Here is a 20473-nt window from a genome sequence, read left to right on the forward strand (position 1 = left end):
GAATTGAGAGCTTGAACATCGGTCCTCGTGCATTATAGCTTGTGTACTCAACCAGGCACGCCACCACCCAGCTGCAGATTTTTTTTTTTCACAAAGATATAAGGCAGTTTCACATATAACTGTCTACAAACACTTAAATACTGGACTTGTGCTTGGGTGATAGCATACTGATTTTGCAAAAATCATACTTGAGGCACCAAAGATCCCATGTTCAATCCCCTAGCACCACCAGAAGCTAGAGTTTAACAGTGCTGTGGAAAGGGTGGGGAAAGGGGGGAGAAAATATATTGATCTTTTAATCGCAATCAACAGATACTTGTTGATAATTGCCAACATTAAGACATAATTTGGATTATTTTCCTAGTCAAGATTGTGAAACAAGTTAAATCTCAGTTTATTAGTGATTACTAGCTAATTTAGTAAAACTTTTTAAAGCTTGTGACTATGATGAACGGGGAGAAATATATAGCAATCATTTCCATCATGTAGTCCTCACTGATAACCATAGCCACAGAGAACAACTTAGAGAAAAGTATTGTTATTATATCTTTATGCAGTCTTCTAATGAACTTAGAATTTCCGTACATTTTAACTTAGAACTTGAGAGGAGATTGGTAAGTATCTTTAACGTCCTAGAGCAATCCTCTGATCCTTCTTTTTCTGTCTCTCATATGAAACTTTGTCTTATATGACATGAATGATTCTGTGAAAAAAAAAAAAGTGAAGGAGGTTGCTGGGAGGTAGAGTACATACCTTACTATAGGGAAGGACTTGTATCTGAGTCCTTGGCACCACATGAGATCACCATGCTTAGCACCGGGGGAGGCTCCATGAATGGTGGAGTGGTCTTGGTCTCTTTCTAAATCCTCTGTCTCTCCTTCTCTCTGTGTAATTAAAAAAAAAAAAAAAAAAAGCCTGCTGGAAACTGTAGAATTTTTAATTTCCAGCAAGCAACAAATAAGTAAGGGGTAAGGGAGATTGCCCAGTCTGCTAGAACACCTGCTTGCATGCCTGAGAATTCAGAAGCTGCAAGTTCAATTGTACTGTACTCGAATTCATCAGAGGTTGGTCTGAGCCTTTCTTTTTCTCCCCCTTCTTTCCTTCTCTCTCACAGTAAATACATTTTTAAGAACTGAAAATAACAAAAATGCTCAAGAATCTGATCTAATTTCCAGAAAAGTCTAATCTCTAAAAAATAACTAATGATTATAACATAGAAACCTGAAATTCTAGTACTCAGAATTATATTAAACAAAATAACTAGTCAGCTTGCAAAAATTTTTCTAATTTGTTGATATTTATTTTATTTTATAAGTTATTTACAATCCTAGAGATGGAAAGACAGTGGTCCCGGAGGTGGCGCAGTGGATAAAGCATTGGATCCTCAACCATGAGGTCCCGATTTCGGTCCCCGGCAGCACATGTACCAGAGTGATGGCTGGTTCCTTCTCTCCTTCTGTCTCTCTCATGAATAAATAAATAAATAATTTCTAAAAAAAAAAGACATAGAAAGACAACAGAAGAATGCTATATTCTTTATATATTTTAACCAGGCCTACAATTGTAAAAATAGATTCTCAAAGCACCAAGAGATAATAATGGCACTTGTCTCCTAGAGTTGTTAATCAGATTATACGCGCTAACAAGTACAGAGCACAAAGCGGGTTATACATACTTAATGTTCCACCTAAATAACAGAAGGTATCGATAAAAAGTCATGAAACCATTATTTCCTGCTTCTCTCATCAGGATTTTAGCAAATATCCTAACCGTCTTCACATTATATTGCCCTTTTAAAAGCTATTTAAAAAATTTTTTTTAATATTTATTTTCCCTTTTTGTTGCCCTTGTTGTTTTTATTGTTGTAGTTATTATTGATGCCATCGTTGTTGGATAGGACAGAGAGAAATGGAGAGAGGAGGGGAAGACAGAGAGGAGGAGAGGAAGATAGGCACCTGCAGACCTGCTTCACTACCCTGCAAGTGGAGAGCCGGGCTCGAACCGGGACCATCACACCTGTCCTTGCGCTTTGCGCCACGTGCGCTTAACACACTGCACTGCCTCCCGACTCCCTAAAAGCCACTTTTTTGTGTGTGTGAAATTGTGTTTTTTTCAATCACTATTAAAAATGTCTTAAATCTATTTGCCATGTTCCTTTCAGTTTCTCAAAAGAAAACTGACAGACAAAACATATGCCATACTTGCATGCCAGAGAAATATATTTATCCAGACATTGCAAATAGAAGCTTTTATTGCACAAACTGTCACTTGTATAGTGGCAAATAATGACATATGACAATTATAATAAGGAATTGGGAGTGTGTTATGCTTTGTTTTGCCTTACCTAAAGAAAGGATGGCGTAGGGAGTCGGGCTGTAGCGCAGCGGGTTAAGCGCAGGTGGCGCAAAGCACAAGGACCGGCATAAGGATCCTGGTTCGAACCCCGGCTCCCCACCTGCAGGTGAAGCAGGTCTGCAGGTCTGCAGGTGTCTTTCTCTCCTCCTGTCTGTCTTCCCCTCCTCTCTCAATTTCTCTCTGTCCTATCCAACAATGACAACAATAATAACTACAACAATAAAACAACAAGGGCAACAAAAGGGAATAAATAAATAAAATAAATATTAAAAAAAAAAAGGAAGAAGGGATGTAAGAACTTTAAAAAAAAAAAAAAAAAAGAAAGGATGGCGTAGATATATGTCAGGACGGTGCCTCTGCCAGCTCCAGTCATCAGTGTTTGCCAGCAATGAAATTTTGCAGTGAAATTTCTTTTTAAAAAAATTTTTATTGATATTTATTTATTCCCTTTTGTTGCCCTTGTTGTTTTACTGTTGTAGTTATTGTTGTTGTTACTGATGTCGTCACTGTTGGACAGGACAGAGAGAAATGGAGAGAGGAGGGGAAGGCAGAGAGGGGGAGAGAAAGAGAGACACCTGCAGACCTGCTTCACCGCTTGTGAAGCGACGACTCCCCTGCAGTTGGGGAGCCGAGGGTTCAAACCAGGATCCTTTCGCCAGTCCTTGCGCTTTGCACCATGTGCGCTTAACCCACTGCACTACTGTCTTGACTCCCAATTTTTTTTAAATTTTTTAATCTCTATTTCTTTATTGAATAGGAACAGCCAGAAATTGAGAAGGAAGGGGGTGATAGAGAAGGGAGAGAGACAGAGAGACACTTGCAACACTGCTTCCCCACTCGAAAAGCTTTCCCCTTGCAGGTGGGGAATGGGGACTTGAACCTGGGTCCCTGCACATTGTAACATGTGCGCCCAACCAGGTGTGCCACCACCTAGCCCCTGCAATGAAATTTCATAAGAGAATACTAACATAATATCAGAGCGATGGAACCTGGAAGGCTAGTGATAACAGAAAAAACTGAGAAATGAGAGAAAATAGGTGATTCACATAAATGCATTGTTTGAAATATAATGTATATAGATAAATAACAGTAGGGGAAATTAGAAAGTAATCATTAGGGAGTCGGGCGGTAGCGCAGCAAGTTAAGCGCACGTGGCGCAAAGCGGAAGGACCGCGGTAAGGGTCTTGGTTCGAGCCCCCGGCTCCCCACCTGCGGGGGGGGGGGGGGGGGTCTCTTCACAGCCGGTGAAGCAGGTCTGCAGGTGTCTGTCTTTCTCTCCCTCTCTCTGTCTTCGCCTCCTCTCTCCATTTCTCTCTGTCCTATCCAACAACGACAACTACTGCTACTACTACAATAGAAAACAAACAAGGGCAACAAAAGGGAACATAAATAAATATAAAAAAGAAAGTAATCATTAATATTTTCATTAAATTTTAACACCAATGAAAGAGTCTGGAAGTAGCTTGTTCATACACATGTCTAAAAGGAATTTTGTTGTACCCTGGTTCATACTAGGAGTTGGGTTGGCTAAGCTCTTTTTCTCTTAATATCCCACCATTTATTTTTTTTAAATGTTTTAATATTTACTTATTTATTCCCTTTTGTTGCCCTTGTTTTATTGTTATAGTTACTACTGTTGTTGTTATTGATGTCGTCGTTGTTGGATAGGACAGATAGGAGAGAGAGAGAGAGGGGAAGACAGAGAGGGGGAGAGAAAGATAAGACACCTGCAGACCTGCTTCACCGCCTGTGAAGGGTTTCCGCTGCCGGTGGGGAGCTGGCGGCTTGAACTAGGATCCTTAAGTCCGTCCTTGCGCTTTGCGCCACGTGCGCTTAACTCGCTGTGCTTCCGCCCGACTCCCTAATAGTCTTTATTAAGAAAAGGTACACTTTAAGAACCAAATATTTTGAAAAATAAGCTATTCTGAACAAATCATCTATTAGACATTTTATATCAATAATTGATTGTAAATGAATTTGTTCCAAATAATTTGCATAGACACAAAACTATTTATTTCATTGACTTGCTGTTTAGATGGTGAAAGTTTTAGTTGAATGATATGTTTTACTAGGAATTTGTAACAGATTTTTATAAAATAGTTTACCTTTAAACATGTTGACAGTTCCTCTAGCCATCACATGTCTACTTTAGAAAAAAGAAAGGAAAGGCTTTCATTCAAAAGAAGAGAGCCTATGTTTTGTTCTGTTTTGTTTCTTTCTGCTTTCATAGTAGTTATATTCAGACTGGTCAGAGATTAACCCCTGTGTGTAACAACAGCCAAGTGAATAAAATGTCAGTACATCTATATTATGGGCTATTACTTAGCAATGAACAAGAGCTAGATGCTGAAAGACAACACAAATGAAGAGAAAAATATCATTCTTCACCAAAAAAAGCCAGACAGAAGAGTAATGTAGTGGTCCGGGAGGTTGCGTAGCAGATATAGCATTGGATTCTGAACAATGAGGTCCCGAGTTCGATCCCTGGCAGCACATGTACCAGAGTGATGTCTGGTTCTTTCTCTCTCCTCCTATCTTTCTCATAAATAAATAAAAATCTTTATAAAAAAAAAAAAGAAAAAGAAGAGTAATGTAGCATGCTGTTATTTATGAGTAATGGTCAAACTGAGTTCCCTTCTTTTGAATGAGATCCTTTCTTACCTAATTTCGTCAAAATGTAAATAATTTTGAATACCAGAATTATTGTTCTTTTTCCCTTTTCTTGCAACCAAGGTTATTGCTGGGGCTCAATGCCTACACAACTCCGCCACTCTGGGCCACCTTTTTTTTTTCTTTCTTTTTTGATGAAGACAAAGAGAAATAGAAAGGGAAGAGGCAGAGAGAGACGAAGATGAAGTGAGAATGAGTGAGCAATCTACAGCACTGGCCTACCTCTCATGAAGTTCTCTTCCCACAGCTTGAACCCGGGGCCTCGAACATAAACTGTGGAGCACCACCACAGAGCCCCTTGAATTACTTTTCTTTCTAAACTAGCCATGCAAAAGTCTGTTTGCAGACTTTCTAAACTAGGCATGCAAAAAGTCAGTTTGTTATTGTGTCAGGTTTTTTTTTCTTGTATATGTTTATATTCTAAAATAAAGTTATAGTGATTATTTGATTATTAATGGTAGGTTCTCCTTTTTCTGGAGCATTAAAAATGGAGACATTTCTGTATCTCAGTTTAAATTGTAAATTTAATTTAAAACTGCCATTGGTAAGCTTGCAGCCAGTTCAAAAGAGTATGGTTCTTTATTCCAATTCCAGAATCAATGAAGGTAGGCTTTAATTTTATATTAATATATTTTTCCCATTTTATTGATATCAAAATGTAAAAATTATATGTTTAATCTCCATCTAAAAGAGGGTATTTGAGTGATATAGGACAACATGAAAATATTTTTGGAACTGGGGAGATAGCATAATGGTTATTAAAAAGACTTTCATCTCTAAGGCTCTGAGGTCCCAGGTTCAGTCTCGAGCACCGTCATAAACCAGAGCTGAGCAGTGCTCTGGTAAATAAAAAATTTAAAAAAAGTATTTAAAAAATTATAAATCTGAAAATTTGCCATTAACCTTTACTAAATTACTTTTCACTTTATGTCTAAAAGCAGAAACACAATGTAATGTAATGTTATGAAATTCTCATTCAATAGATTGAGGACATAAACAATACGGGGACTGACTCAGCATCAGAGGTAAATGGACATTTCCTTTAATGAAACATTCACCTAAAAGTACTTGATTCACAAATTTTAAAATTAAAAATTTTAATTCCTTATATCAGAAGTATAGCAAAACAGGAAAAAAAGAAGCAAGATACTTTGCAAACCATGATCATACTTTTGCACATTCAGGCACTGACTCTTAGTTTTTTAAGGAAAGTGTTTATTTTTTTTTTTTTACACTTTCATGAGTTAAAGACTCATAGTTAGAGACATATGTCTCAGTTTGAGAGAATCTGCCAAGATGATGTAGAGTTGTTTATTTATTTATTTATTTATTTTGGTCATTGGAGTTATCACTGGGACTCAGTGCCTGCGTGGGACTCTAGCAGGCATTTTTGTTACCCTTTTTTTTTTCTATATTTTCCAATAGAAATAGAGAGAAATCAAGAGATGCAGAATGGGGAGAGAAAGAGACGCCTGCAGCACTGCTTCCCTGCTCATGAAGCCCCTCCACGCCGCAGGTGGGGACTGGGAGCTTAAATCCAAGTCCTCAGACATAGTGAGCGCCACTACCCAGCTGCAAGACTATATATTTCTTGAACTGTTGCTCACAGCTGGAATTTTTGAAAACTAATACAGGAAGAAGGCAGTTTTCATCATGTTGCCTTTCTGCAGAGTTCCAAATAGTTTGTTTCGGTTATCACATATCAGTAGAATCCAGTACCTGTTACCAGGACAGGAAACATGTCACAAAAATCTTATTAATCCCTTTTTATCTAACAGTGAAAGTTAACAACCAGTCAATTTGATGGTGTACCTAAACCTAAACCTACAGCCATGTAAATTGGAGGCAGTTGTATGTTATGTTATATATTGTTATAATTCTTCATTTGATTTTCGAGAAAAGTTCACAGTTCACATTAGCTTATGTCACAGAATGAGTTTAAATGAAACTTAAAGAGAAAAATTCTAAAATGTTTTAGTAAGGTTAAATTCCATAGAGTTTTGTACTCAAGTGTTCTATAAATTCCTTGGAAATACTGTATGTGTTTTCTTCATTATATATTAGCTTTAGTAAGTGTTTTAAAAAACTCCCTGGAAAGAAAAATCATATGGAGAAACTTTTTGTGTGTTGAAATCACATCCGTCCACCATCAAATTGATTAAGAGTACACTGATTTGCACACTGCCTTTTGTGGAGTTAGTGCACCTATAGCTCAATTCAGACCATGTGATACAGTTTTGCCCAAATTAAATTAATATCCAAGTTCTAGAAAATAAGTTGCTCTGTGGACCTTGTCAGCAATGCATTAAAAAAAAAAAAAAATTAAGTTGCACAGTGACCCAAAGAGACAGTAAATAATAACATGAGAACCTGTGCATTTTCATTCTTTATAACATTGATGGCAGTGGAATGAAATTTACCAGCGGTGAAGGTAAAGTACTCTAAGCCTAGATGTGTATTAGGAAGAAATATATCAATGTTAATTATCCATTTTCTAAATCAGGAAGGAGATGATTCACTACTTGTGACTGTGGTACCTATCAAATCACACAGAGGATCTGGAAAAACAAAGAATTTTGAGGATCTAGAAAGAGAACGAGAAGAAAAAGAAAAGGTTCAGCAAGAAGAAGATAAGAGACTAAGATATGAAGAACAACGACGATCCCTCAAGGAAGCAAAGTGTCTTTCTTTGGTCATGGTAAAAAAAAAAAAAAAAGAAAAGAAAACTAAAGAACAAATCACAGTAATTAACGTGGCTCGTAGCATTTCCCTTTAAAATATAATAGGTGGGTTTTTATGTTTTCTCAGGATGACGAAGTTGAAAGTGAGACAAGGAAAGAATCACTTTCTCCTGGAAAATTGAAACTGACCTTTGAGGAATTAGAAAGGCAAAGACAGGAAACCCGGAAGAAGCAAGCTGAAGAGGAAGCAAGACAACGCTTAGAGGAAGAGAAACGCGCTTTTGAAGAGGAAAGGCGGCAAATGGTAAAGCAAATATATGTGTATATGGCAATTGCATCTGTGCTTTATTATCTTTGTTTACTTATTGGATAAAGACAGCCAGAAATCAAGATGGAATGGGTGACAGGGAGAGAGAGTGGTTCGAGAAATGACTCAGTGGATAAAGCATTAGACTCTTAAGTAGAAGGCCCGGCGTTCAATCCCCAGCAGCACATGGACCAGAGTGATGGCTATTCTTTTCTCTTTCCTCCTATTTTTCTCATTAATAAATAAATACAATCTTTTTTTTTTTTTTTTAAAAAAAAAGGGGGGGACAAGAGAAACACCTGCGACACTGCTTTGCCACTGCCAAAGCCTCCTCCTTGCAGGTAGGAACCAGGGGCTTGAACCAGAAACCTGTGCATGGTGGTAACATGTGCTCTCAACCAGATGTGCCACCCCATGAAGCCTCCATTCTATCACTATATATGTAATAATGTATAATGATGCAATGTTCATATCATTACATAACATAAATGTTACATCTAAAACATTTAGTATTGGGCTAGTTTTGCTATGCCCACAACCCATGTTTGAGCCAGGACCTCCTCTAACACTGGGAGAAGTTTTGATGTGGTATCTTTCCCTCTTCCTCTCTGTCTTTTCTTTTCTCTTCTTTCCTTTTCTCTTTCTTTTTTTTATATTTTATTTATGTTAATTTTGAGAGAAATGCAGAGAGAGACACACAGTAACACCAGAGCACTGCTCAGCTCTGGCTCATGGTGGCGCGGGGGATTGAACCTGGGATTTAGGAGCCTCAGGCATGACAGTCTGTTTGCATAGTCTTTATGCTGTCTCCCCTGCCCTTCTTTTTCTTTTCTTCTTTCCTTCCCTTCCTTCCTCCCTCTCTTTCTTTTTCCCCCCCTTTTGTTGCCCTTGTTTTATTGTTGTAGTAGTTATTATTGTTGTTGTTATTGGATCGTTGTTGGATAGGACAGAGAGAAGCGGAGAGAGGAGGGGAAGACAGAGAGGGGGAGAGAAAGACACCTACAGACCTGCTTCACTGCCTGTGAAGCGACTCCCCTGCAGGTGAAGAGCCCCGGGCTCGAACCCCGGTCCTTATGCCGGTCCTTGTGCTTTGCACCATGTGCGCTTAACCCGCTGCACTACCGCCTGACACCCTATCCTCATCTTTTTAAGAAGCTGATGGGACAAGGCAGTGACACAACCAGTTGAGCATACATGCTATAATGTGCATGGACCAGGTTCAAGTCCCAAGTCCCCATGTACAGGGGAAAAGCTTCTTGAGTGGTGAAGCAATGCTGTCAGTCTCCCTCTTTCTCTCTCTATCTCCCCCTTCCTTCTCAATCTCTCTCTGTCTCTATTCAGCAAATAAGTAAATAAACAAGATATATATTTTTTAAATTTGACTTGGTTGAAAAAGTTTGAATATATCTTTACTTGGAACTTTTTTGAATTTGAATATTTTGTCAGATAAGATATTCCAAAATAGGAGATTATAGTCCAGTATGTCAAGGGCCTGAAAACTTCCCTACATGATTTGAGTGATTCTGTATCTTTTAATTGAGGATTCATTGCTGTCATGCATGAGTCTCAGTTCTTAGTAATGAGCTGTTCCTTGGCCAGGAAAGTGAAGAGGAAGAAAAACAAGACACAGACAGAATCTTTATAGGATACCGTCCTGGTAAACTCAAGCTTAGTTTTGAAGAGATGGAAAGACAAAGGAGAGAAGATGAAAAAAAGAAAGCAGAAGAAGAGGCCAGAAGGAGAATAGAAGAAGAAAAAAGAGCATTTGCTGAAGCCAGAAGAAGCATGGTAAGTAAGACAGAAGGTAATGGGAGGATACCATTAGGATGCAGCTTTACTGAGTGTTTTTAACAAGAATTGTTAAACTTTAAGGAAACCTTACCATTTAGGGGATTTAGACTGAGAGTAGGGAAGGCAGATAAATTGTCAATTATGGTATGGCATGATACTAGTTTGTTGTTTTCGCCGGGCTGTCTTCACAGGCGGGTAACAGACGACCAGGGACTCATGGTTGAGCTGTAGGCAGTATCTCTTTATTCATGCAGGACGCAGCACAATCTAAGACGAGCTAAGTTAAACTCAAAGTACAGTACTGTAAAACTCACAATGCTGTCTTTATATATACTTGCCAAGTAAGGTGGAAACAGGATGTGACATAGAGAGGGTGGAGAGAAAAGTGACTGGTGAAAATCAGAGTGTGACAAAGAGGGGGCAGATTAGGCGAGAATCCTATCACTGAACCACAAATGCCCTGGAGGGAGGGTGGAACTTGTTAACAGTGGTTATGTAAATAGAATGAAGTGGTTATGTAAATAGAATAGTGTTAAGCAGGGGGGATTTAAACCAAATGAAACAGAAGGGGTCTCATGCATACCAACACTAGTTAATTACAAGTTCCTGCTTTAGTGTAGTAGTGAGAAGTTTCAGCTTAAATTATTGTATCAGACATCTAGAGAACTGATATGCATAAACTTGGAGAAAGAGGTGGGAAGAGTCAAACTGTTTCTACAACTTTGTGAGAACTATGTTGGTTATTATCATTGGGAGGTGAGAAGGTGGGGACACAGAACTATCGTGGTGGGTGCTGTGTGGAACCCTGTAATCTTAGAATCTTGTGATCCACTAGTAATTATGAATTTTTAAAAAATGAAAAAAAATGCTATGCCAGGCGTAGAAGGTTGAATACTGCTTTCCTCCTTTGAGAAGTCATATTTAGTGACCGAAGTCATTTTTGTTTCCTATCTACCAGAGCTCTGTTCAGCTCTGCCTTATGGTGGTATGTGGGAGATTGAATCTGGGACCTTGGAACCTCAGGCCTGAGAGTCTATCTGCATAATCATTATGCTATCTACCCTCACCAAAGTAATTTTATAATGATTGCTTAACTCTAAGAAAATGCTCACCTATCACTGTTGGACATTGATACTAAACTCTATCACAGAGCTATACTTTTCAATACCATTTTAACATTTATTTTACTTTTAAAAATATTTTATTTATTTTACTTGAAAGAGAAAGAGAGATACAGAGAAACACAGAGAGCAACTCCAGAGTACTGCTCAACTCTGGCTTATGGTGGTGCTGGGGATTAAATATGAGCCCGAAGAGCCTCAGGCATGAAAGTCTTCTGCAGAACCATTGGGCTGTCTCTCCGGTCCACCAAATTAATATGGAAACCTTGTATTTCCTTCCTGAAATCATGTAATTCATTCCAGTGATACCATAATCTAGTTTTATTTCTCTGTTTGGGTGAGCTTCAGACAAGTGTTTTGATTTTATCAGGTATCCAAATCACATCAAAAACTGGGGAGCCTTAACCATATTCACCTGGTCATTCAAGCCTCACTTTCCACTAGTCACTGTAGCATACTTTTAAGTCACTCTAAAAACCTATTGTTATTTCCCACTTACACTACCACTACTGTAATATAGGTCACAAAGACTTCAGGCTGACTCCTAATATTCATTCTCCTTCTCTTCCTCACTCCTCCCCCCTCTTCCTTGTAAAGTCAGGAGTGATCTTCCTTTTAAAAAATTGATTGCAGGGGCAGGGCGGTGGCATACCTGTTTGAGCACACTTGTTATAAAGTGCAAAGACCCAGGTTCAAGCCCCGGGTCCCCACCTGCAGGGGGAAAGCTTTTCAAGTGGTGAAGCAGGGCTGCAGGTGTCTCTCTGTCTCCCTTTCTATCTCCTTCTTCCCACTTGACTTCTGGCTGTCTCTATCCAATAAATAAAAAAAGATAATAATATATATATATATATATATATATATATATATATATATATAAAGAAAATCCTTTAAAAAATTCATTGTTACTATTTCCTTTAAATACCGCAAAACTGGGGCTGGGTAGTCATGTACCTAGTTAAACTCATACATTATGGTGTGTAAGGACCTAGGTTCAAGCCCCTGCTCCCCACCTTCAGCGAGTACACTTCACAAGTGGGAGGCAAGTCTGCAAGTATCTCTCTTTCTCTCTCCCTTTCTGTCTCCCCTTCCCCTCTCAGTTTCTCTTAGTCCTATCAAATAAATAAATTAAAATGACCTAAAAAGAATAATAATGCATGGTCTGGGAGGTGGCGCAGTGGATAAAATATTGGACTCTCAAGAGTGAGGTCCTAAGTTCGATCCCTAGCAGGATGTGTACCACAGCGATATCTGGTTCTTTCTTTCTCCTCCTATTCCTCTCACTAATAATAGCAATAAAAAGATAATTACTTGTGGCCCGGGAGGTGGCAAAGTGGATAAGGCATTGGACTCTCAAGCATGAGGTCCTGAGTTCAGTCCCCGGCAGCATATATTACCAGAGTGATGTCTGGTTCTTTCTCTCTCCTATCTTTCTCATGAATAAATAAATACTTAAAAAAGATAATTACTTTTATAAAACAATAATGCACATAATAGTAAAAATAACAGGTAAAATAAATATCCCAAAACTTTAAATATTGATTTATTTATAATCTTTTAAAAAATATTTTATTTATTTAATTTTGAGAGAGAGAGAGAGGGAGAGAAACACCAAAGCACTGCCCATCTCTGGCTTATGGTGGTGTGGGGGATTGAACCTGGGACTTTGGAGTCTCAGGCATGAGAGTGTCTTTGCATAACCATTATGCTATCTAACCCCACCCTGATTTCTTTATAATATTAACCTAGTGTCTCTTCACACATCATCTACTAATTTTCTTCCAGATGTATGAAGTTTCTTTACAGTTCTTCAAAATTCTGTGTTCTTATCTCTGAACTATCTGAAACACTTCCCTCAATTCCTTATGCTCTATTTTCTTTTTCTTTTTTTTTTTTTTTTTTGCTTCTCGTCTCTGGGGTTCGGCGCTAGCACTATGGATCCACTGCTCCTGGTGGTGATTTTTTCCTTTTTTGGTTTTCTTTTGGTTTGTTATGTGTTCTTTCCACTTTTTTTTTTTTTTTGATAGGATAGAGAGAAATTGAGAGGGAAGGAGGAGACAGAAAGGGAGAAAGACACCTGCAGACCTTCCTCCTGCTTGTGAAGTGTCCTCGCTGAAGACAGGGAGCAGGGGCTCGGACCCGGGATCCTTGCGCTGTTCCTTGTACTTAGTTCTGTGTGCACTTAACTGGCTGTGCCACCACCCAGGCCCCCACTGTTTTCTATTTATATATTCTATTTCTCCTGTTCCAGCGGCCAGCCCCAGCAGGTTATTAGGGTAACCTGAAAGAGGAGGGCTGTCGGGGAAGAATGAGAGACGAGTGAGTTGATGCTGAATCAAGCTCAAGCAGACATCTCTGTCTTACTTAAGCATAACTTTATTTTTATAGTCTCATAAGACTTAGCTCATTAAAACAAAAATCACCAAGACTTTGATTATGAATACAAAAAACACAAAGACTTTGGTCACTAATACATAAATCACCAAGGCTTTGATTATTAAAACAAAAATCACCAATTAAGAACAGCACAGGTAGGGAACACCTCCTGCTTTGTGCAACATTCCCATTCCAGGGGCACTTTTCTCCCTAGAGATCACATCACAGGGTCTGTGTTTTTTGTTATTCCTGTACCTGTGTGCTAGGTGCCAGGCTAGCTTCGCGGGCGGGAGACAGACAACCAGAGACTCATGGCTGAGTGGTACGCAGTTCAGTCTTTATTCATGTGGATCACAGTGCAATCTAAGCTATCTCTAATCACAGTCCTGTCCTTATATATACTCTCCAAGTAGGGTGGAAACAGGATGTGACGTAGAGAGGGTGGCACAAAAAGACAGTGGTGGAAATCAGGGTGACTATGAGAGGGGGCGGAGCAAAAAGACATCGTGAACCAATGGGGATTAAACCAATGCCCTGCAAGCAGGGCGGTGCTTAGTTAACAGTGGTTATGTACATAGAATACAGTGTTAAGCAGGGGGGATTAAACCAATGAAACAGAAGGGGTCTTAGAAGCAGAATTAGAAGCATACCAACACTAGGAAGATGTCCTATTGGTTAAGATTAATATTCTACCTGTTTGTTTATGCCATTCTCTTGCCCCTATGCATCAGAAACCGCGGTTCATAGAAAGTTCAAGCTTGTTATGTTTCTAGGGGCCTTAAACAAATTGAACAGCCCATTTTTCATAAAATCTGTTCCATTAGGACCGATGTTAAAGATACCAAGCCTCCGGCTCCCCACCTGCAGGGGAGTCACTTCACAGGTGGTGAAGCTGGTCTACAGGTGTCTTTCTCTCCCCCTCTCTGTCTCCTCTCCTCTCTCTATTTCTCTCTGTCCTATCCAACAACAATGACATCAACAACAACAATAATAACTACAACAACCATAAAACAACAAGGGCAACAAAAGGGAAAATAAATAATGAAAGAAAATCTGTTCCATTGTTTGATCAAGGAGTTTTGTTTTGTTCCTTACTGAGAAGGCACCAAGGTGGTGCTGACCTGGCCAGGCTCTCCATAAAGTTAAGCTCTCTAGCTGGAATCCATCTTTCTTGTATGCTCACTATGCGACCTAAGTTCTTGTGTACTATTCCTGCATAAGGAAGTGGGAGCATAGTGGTGGGTGGTAGATTAAAAGGCCCATTGTATCTAGGCAGGTGCCATAACTTTCCATTTATTAATTATGCTATGTAAGGTGGCTCCTCCACTGTGGGAAGCACCAATCTTTCTCTGTATTTTAGGGGGAAGACTAGAGGAAGAGGTGTAGATAAAGGGGAAACATTTCTTCTTCTTGGAGTCTCCTAAAAAAATCTGCATTGCTGGTATTGCTTGTTTCATTGTGACCAATGTTACAGAGTACAATGCAGGTTTTGTCATTACTTTTGTTATTGGTCAGGCTCTGAGCCTGGCCATAGGTAAATATTATTAAGACCACACAGAGCTTAAGTCCAAGCCCTATATATGGCAGAAGGCAAGATGGTTTCAGTTTGGCCTGGAGAGTCCAGCCATGCTGAACTTCCTGCGAAGCTGGTACCGTGTCAAGCAGCTCACATGGCAGTGCCTGCGCCACTCCTGGGAAGTCTTTGCTGATAACTCAAGTACTAGGCAGGTGTTCCTTCTGTGTATTCTTATAACATTTAGTACTTGCTTGGCAGAGCATTCATGCTGCATTGTTGTCTTCGTACTTGAGTAAAGCTGATCTCTAGGAAGCATGTGGCAATACATTTCAGCATAAGAAGCTCTCTATAAATGTATGTGGAATAAATATACTACAAGTAACTTCTGGCCATCATTACGTATTTTTTTTCCAAATATTTATTTACTCCCTTTTGTTGCCCTTGTTTTATTGTTGTAGTTATTATTATTGTTGTTGATATCGTCATTGTTGGATAGGACAGAGAGAAATGGAGAGAGGAGGGGAAGACAGAGAGGGGGAGAGAAAGACAGACACCTGCAGACCTGCTTCACCACCTGTGAAGCGACTCCCCTGCAGGTGGGGAGCTGGGGGCTCGAACCGGGATCCTCACACAGGTCCTTGCACTTTGCGCCATGTGTGCTTAACCCGCGGTGCTACTGCCCATCTCCCTACATATTTTATTTTTATTTTTGGCCAGAGCACTGATCAGCTCTGGCTTATTGTGGGGCAAGGGATTGAAGCTGGGACCTCAGAGGCTCAGGATTAACAATTTCTATACAGGAATCCTATATTGTGGAAACAGTCTTTGATACAACTAGTAGTTGTGACTGAGGCAAGATAGCTAGACAAATGGGATTTAGTCAGCAGGAGATTTAGTGGGGGGGGGTTAGATCAAAAATTGTATTTTTGTCGTGTAATACTAGTGGAAAAAATTAAGTCAAATTGTAAATAAAATTGAATTGCATTCAAATTCTAGTTTTGTAGATACATTTCTGTATTGAGAATGGAAAGAGAAACTTTTTCCTTCTTTCCTTCCTTTATACATAAATATTTTCTTTTTTTAAATTGTATTGCCACCAGGGTTATTCCTGGGGCTTGGTGCCAGCACTACAAATCTGACAGCCTATTATTTATTTTTCTGTCCTATTGGATAGGACAGAGAGAAACTGAAAGTGGATGGGAGGGAAGAGGGTGAGGGGGAAGGAGTGGGAGAGAGAAAGATAGACACCTGCAGCCCTGCTTTACGCAGCTTGTGACACTTTCTCCCTGAAGGTGGGGGGGGGGGGGGCTTGAACCTGGGTTCTTGCCCATGGTAATGTGTGCACTTAACCAGGTGTGCCACTGCCCGGCCCCTATATGTTTTCTTTTTTGATCTTTTTATTATCTTTATTTATTGGAGAGAGTCATAAATTGAAAGGGAAAAGGGGAGACAGAGGGAAAGAGAGACAGAGAGGCACCAGCAGCACTGCTTCACCACTTGCAAAGCTTTCCCCCTACAGGTGGGGACCAGGGACTTGAACCCGGGCCCTTATGCGCTATAACATATGCACTCAGTCAGGTGCATCACCGACAGCCCCTATGTTTTCTTTTTTCTTTTAAGTCTTTTTTAATATTTATTTATTTATTTTCCCTTTGGTTGCCCTTGTTTTATTTATTGTTGTTGTGGTTATTATCGTTGTTATTATTGATGTCGTCATTGTTAGATAGGACAGAGAGAAATGGAGAGAGGAGGGGAAGGGGGGAGAGAAAGATTATTGTTGTTGTGGTTATTATCGTTGTTATTGTTGATGTCATCGTTGTTAGATAGGACAGAGAGAAATGGAGAGAGGAGGGGAAGGGGGGAGAGAAAGACAGACACCTGCAGACCTGCTTCACCACCTGAGAAGCGACTCCCCTGCAGGTGGGGAGCCGGGGGCTCGAACCAGGATCCTTACAACTGTCCTTGCACTTTGCACCACGTGCACTTAACCCGCTGCGCTACCGCCCAACTCCCTCTTTCTTTTCTTTTCTCTCTCTCTCTTTCTTCCTTCCTTTCCTTCTTTATTTCTCTCTTCCTCTCCCTCTCACCTTTCTTTCTTCCTTCCTTCCTTTTTAATATTGTTGCCCTTGTTGTTTTATTGTAATTATTGATGTCATTTTGTTGCCCTTGTTTTATTGTCATTATTGATGTCATTGTTGTTGAATAGGACAGAGAGAAATGGAGAGAGGAGGGGAAGGCAGAGAGGGGGAGAGAAAGACACCTACAAACCTGTTTCACCTCTTGTGAAATGACTCCCCTGCAGGTGGCGAGCTGGGGGCTCGAACTGGGATCCTTATGCTGGTGCTTGCACTTCGCACCATGTGTGCTTAACCCGCTGTGCTACCACCCAACTTCCTCTTTCTTTTCCTTTCTTTCTCCATTCCTTCTTTCCTTCCTTCCTTCATTTTCTTCCTGTCTGTCTTCCTTCCTTCCTTCCTTCCTTCCTTCCTTCCTTCCTTCGTTTCTTTCTTTTTCTTTCTTTCTTTCTTTCTTCCTTTCTTTATCTTTGGTTTTATTATTGGATAGAGACAGAAATTGAGAGGGACGGAGAGAGAGAAAGAGAGAGGGAGAGAGACAGTGAGACACCTGCAGCTCTGCTCCACCACTTATGAAACTTTCCCCCTGAAGGTGGGGACCAGGAGATTGAGCCCCTGTTTTATTTTCTATCAGAGCACTGCTTATATCTGGCTTATGGTGGTACCAGGGATTGAACCTGGGACCTCTGGTGCCTAAGGTATGAAAATCTGTTTAAAATCACAGTGTTATTTCCCTCAAGTTTCTTCCTTTCTTTTCTTTCTTTCTTTTTTTAATGTTTATTATCTTTATTTAGTGGCTAGACAGACAGAAATCAAGAGGAAAGGGGAGACAGAGGGAAAGAGAGGCAGAGAGGCACCAGCAGCACTGCTGCACCACTTGCAAAGCTTTCCCCCTACAGGCGGGGACCAGGGGCTCAAACCCAGGTCCTTGTGCATTATAACATGTGTGCTCTACCAAGTGCACCACCACCCAGCACTTCCCTCAAGTTCTTTCCTTCATTTATATTTTTGTTTTATCCGGGGCCATGTTCCACTGTGCTACTTCCTGAGCCACAATTGCTTTACACTTTTTTTTTATTTATTCCTTTTTGTTGCCCCTGTTGTTTTATTATTGTAGTTATTATTGTTGTTGTTATTAATGTCGTTGTTATTGGGTAGGACAGAGAGAAATTGAGAGAGGAGGGGAAGAGAGAGGGGGGAGAGAAAGATAGACACCTGCAGACCTGCTTCATTGCCTGTGAAGCAACTTCCCTGGAGGTGGGGAGCCGGGAGCTCGAACTGGGATCCTTACAGTGGTCCTTGCACTTTGCGCCACGTGCACTGCCGCCTGACTCCCTGCTTTACACTTTTATAGAGGGTTTTTTTTTTTTTCTTTAAAGGTTTACTTACTTATTTTAGTGAGAGAAAAAGAGAGACCCAGAGCACGACTCAACTGTGGCATGTGGTGGTGGCAGGTACTGGGCTTTGGACCTTTAGAGCCTCAGGCAGGGAAGTGTGGTGTGCTGCCAGTTGTATGTGTGTCTTTCCAGTTCTGAAGAGAATTTAAGTTACCTTACTTTCAGTTCAGTGTGAAACTTTTCAACTCAAGCAATCAGTCTCTGCGAGAAATATTTCCCTTTTAGTATAATTACAGCCAGAGAAATAAAGTAATTGTTTTAAATAGGTGATAGATGACGACTCCCCTGAAATGTATAAAACAATGTCTCAAGAATCTCTCACACCTGGAAAACTGGAAATTAATTTTGAAGAATTACTAAAACAAAAAATGGAAGAAGAAAGACGACGAACAGAAGAGGAACGAAAGCATAAGCTGGAGATGGAAAAGCAGGAATTTGAACAACTGAGACAAGAAATGGGCGAGGTAAGATTGTAAGAAATTCATTTGTATCCTACAAATATTTATGAATCTAAATATTTTTTTAAATATTTATTCCCTTTTGTTGCCCTTGTTGTTTTATTGTCGTAGTTAATATTGTTATTGATGTCGTCATTGTTGGATAGGACAGAGAGATATGGAGAAAGGAGGGGAAGACAGAGGGGAAGAGAAAGATAGACACCTGCTGACCTACTTCACCACTTGTGAAGTGACTCCCTTGCAGGTGGGCAGCCGGGAGCTCGAACCGGGATCCTTATGTCCATCCTTGCACTTTGCACCACGTGCGCTTGACCGGCTGCGATACCACCAGACTCCCGAATCTAAATATTTTACACACATTAACTACCAGTAACTTCTCTTTTAGAGAGAGACTGAAAGAGACCACACACCAAGCTTCTTTTAATGCAGTGGGGGCTGGGCTCAAACCCAAGTTGATTGCATGGCAAAGGAGCTCATTATCCAAGGGATCTATTTTGCTGATCTCCCCCCAACAACTTTCTTTTTAAAAATATTTTATTTGGGGAGTCGGGCTGTAGCGCAGCGGGTTAAGCGCAGGTGGCTCAAAGCACAAGGACCGGCAGAAGGATCCCGGTTCGAACCCCGGCTCCCCACCTGCAGGGGAGTCGCTTCACAGGCGGTGAAGCAGGTCTGCAGGTGTCTGTCTTTCTCTCCCCCTCTCTGTCTTCCCCTCCTCTCTCCATTTCTCTCTGTCCTATCCAACAACGACGACAACAATAATAACTACAACAATAAAACAAGGGCAACAAAAGGGAATAAATAAATAAAATAAATATTTTAAAAAATTTTATTTACAACATTTCTTCCTCCCTTCTCTCCTTCCTTCCTTTCTCTCTTTCTTTTATGTGATAGGATAGAAATCGAGAGGGAAGGGTGGGGGGAGATGGAGAGGGAGAGAGAGTAACACCCGCAGCTCTGCGAGTGGGTGTCGGGGACCTTCAGCCTGGGCCCTTTTACATGGTAAAAAGCATGTGCTCTACTGCTTGTGCTACACGCTGGTCTCTGGATTTAGTTATTAATGATAGAGGGACAGAACTAGAGCAACATTCTGGCATACGTGATGCTGGTGATCAAATTCAGGGCTTTGCATTTGTGAATCCATAGTTTTAACCATATGTTACCTCCTAGGCTGCATATTAACTTTCTAACTCTTGCTATTCTCATAAAGTTGTTCCTATAAGGCAGTGGGTAAAAGTTTCAGCATAGTTATGTGCACTTTCTCGCCTACTATATAACTGTATTCCTTTCTTGCTAATTTAAAAACATACGCAGGGGATTCGGGCGATAGCACAGTGGGTTAAGCGCATGTGGCGAAAAGCGCAAGGACAGGCATAAGAATCCCATTTCCAGCCCCCGGCTCCCCACCTACAGGGGAATCGCTTCACAGGCGGTGAAGCAGGTCTGCAGGTGTCTTTCTCTCCCCCTCTCTGCCTTCCCCTTCTCTCTCCATTTCTCTCTGTCCTATCTAACAATGATGTCATCATCAACAACAACAATAATAACTACTACAACAATAAAAAACAAGGACAACAAAAAGGAAATAAATAAGTAAATACATAAATAAATATTTTAAAAAATACACAGGACTCAAGAGATAGTTCACCTTGTTAGCATGCACAGGTCACCATGCAAAAGGACTTAGATTTGAGGTCCCTGCTATCATGGGAATACCACACAAAGGGAAAGCTCC

The 20473-nt window shown here is 40.3% G+C and overlaps 1 protein-coding gene across 7 annotated transcripts in view; it reads left to right on the plus strand.

Annotated features, from left to right (window-relative positions):
- Window positions 1-20473, plus strand: part of NEXN (nexilin F-actin binding protein) — a 75357-nt gene that overhangs the window by 30227 nt on the left and 24657 nt on the right. For 4 of the 7 annotated variants that reach the window (XM_060202220.1, XM_060202219.1, XM_060202225.1 and 1 more), the window contains 5 exons: window positions 6009-6050; window positions 7529-7723; window positions 7834-8010; window positions 9613-9801; window positions 18553-18750. In XM_060202220.1, coding sequence (XP_060058203.1) covers window positions 6009-6050; window positions 7529-7723; window positions 7834-8010; window positions 9613-9801; window positions 18553-18750 — 801 coding nt within the window. The remainder of the gene's footprint in view (window positions 1-6008; window positions 6051-7528; window positions 7724-7833; window positions 8011-9612; window positions 9802-18552; window positions 18751-20473) is intronic. The other 3 variants (XM_060202223.1, XM_060202221.1, XM_060202224.1) reach the window with 3 other exon arrangements.

The sequence above is a fragment of the Erinaceus europaeus genome, chromosome 11 (assembly GCF_950295315.1).
Source record: "Erinaceus europaeus chromosome 11, mEriEur2.1, whole genome shotgun sequence".
In the NCBI taxonomy this organism is placed as follows: Eukaryota; Metazoa; Chordata; class Mammalia; order Eulipotyphla; family Erinaceidae; genus Erinaceus; species Erinaceus europaeus.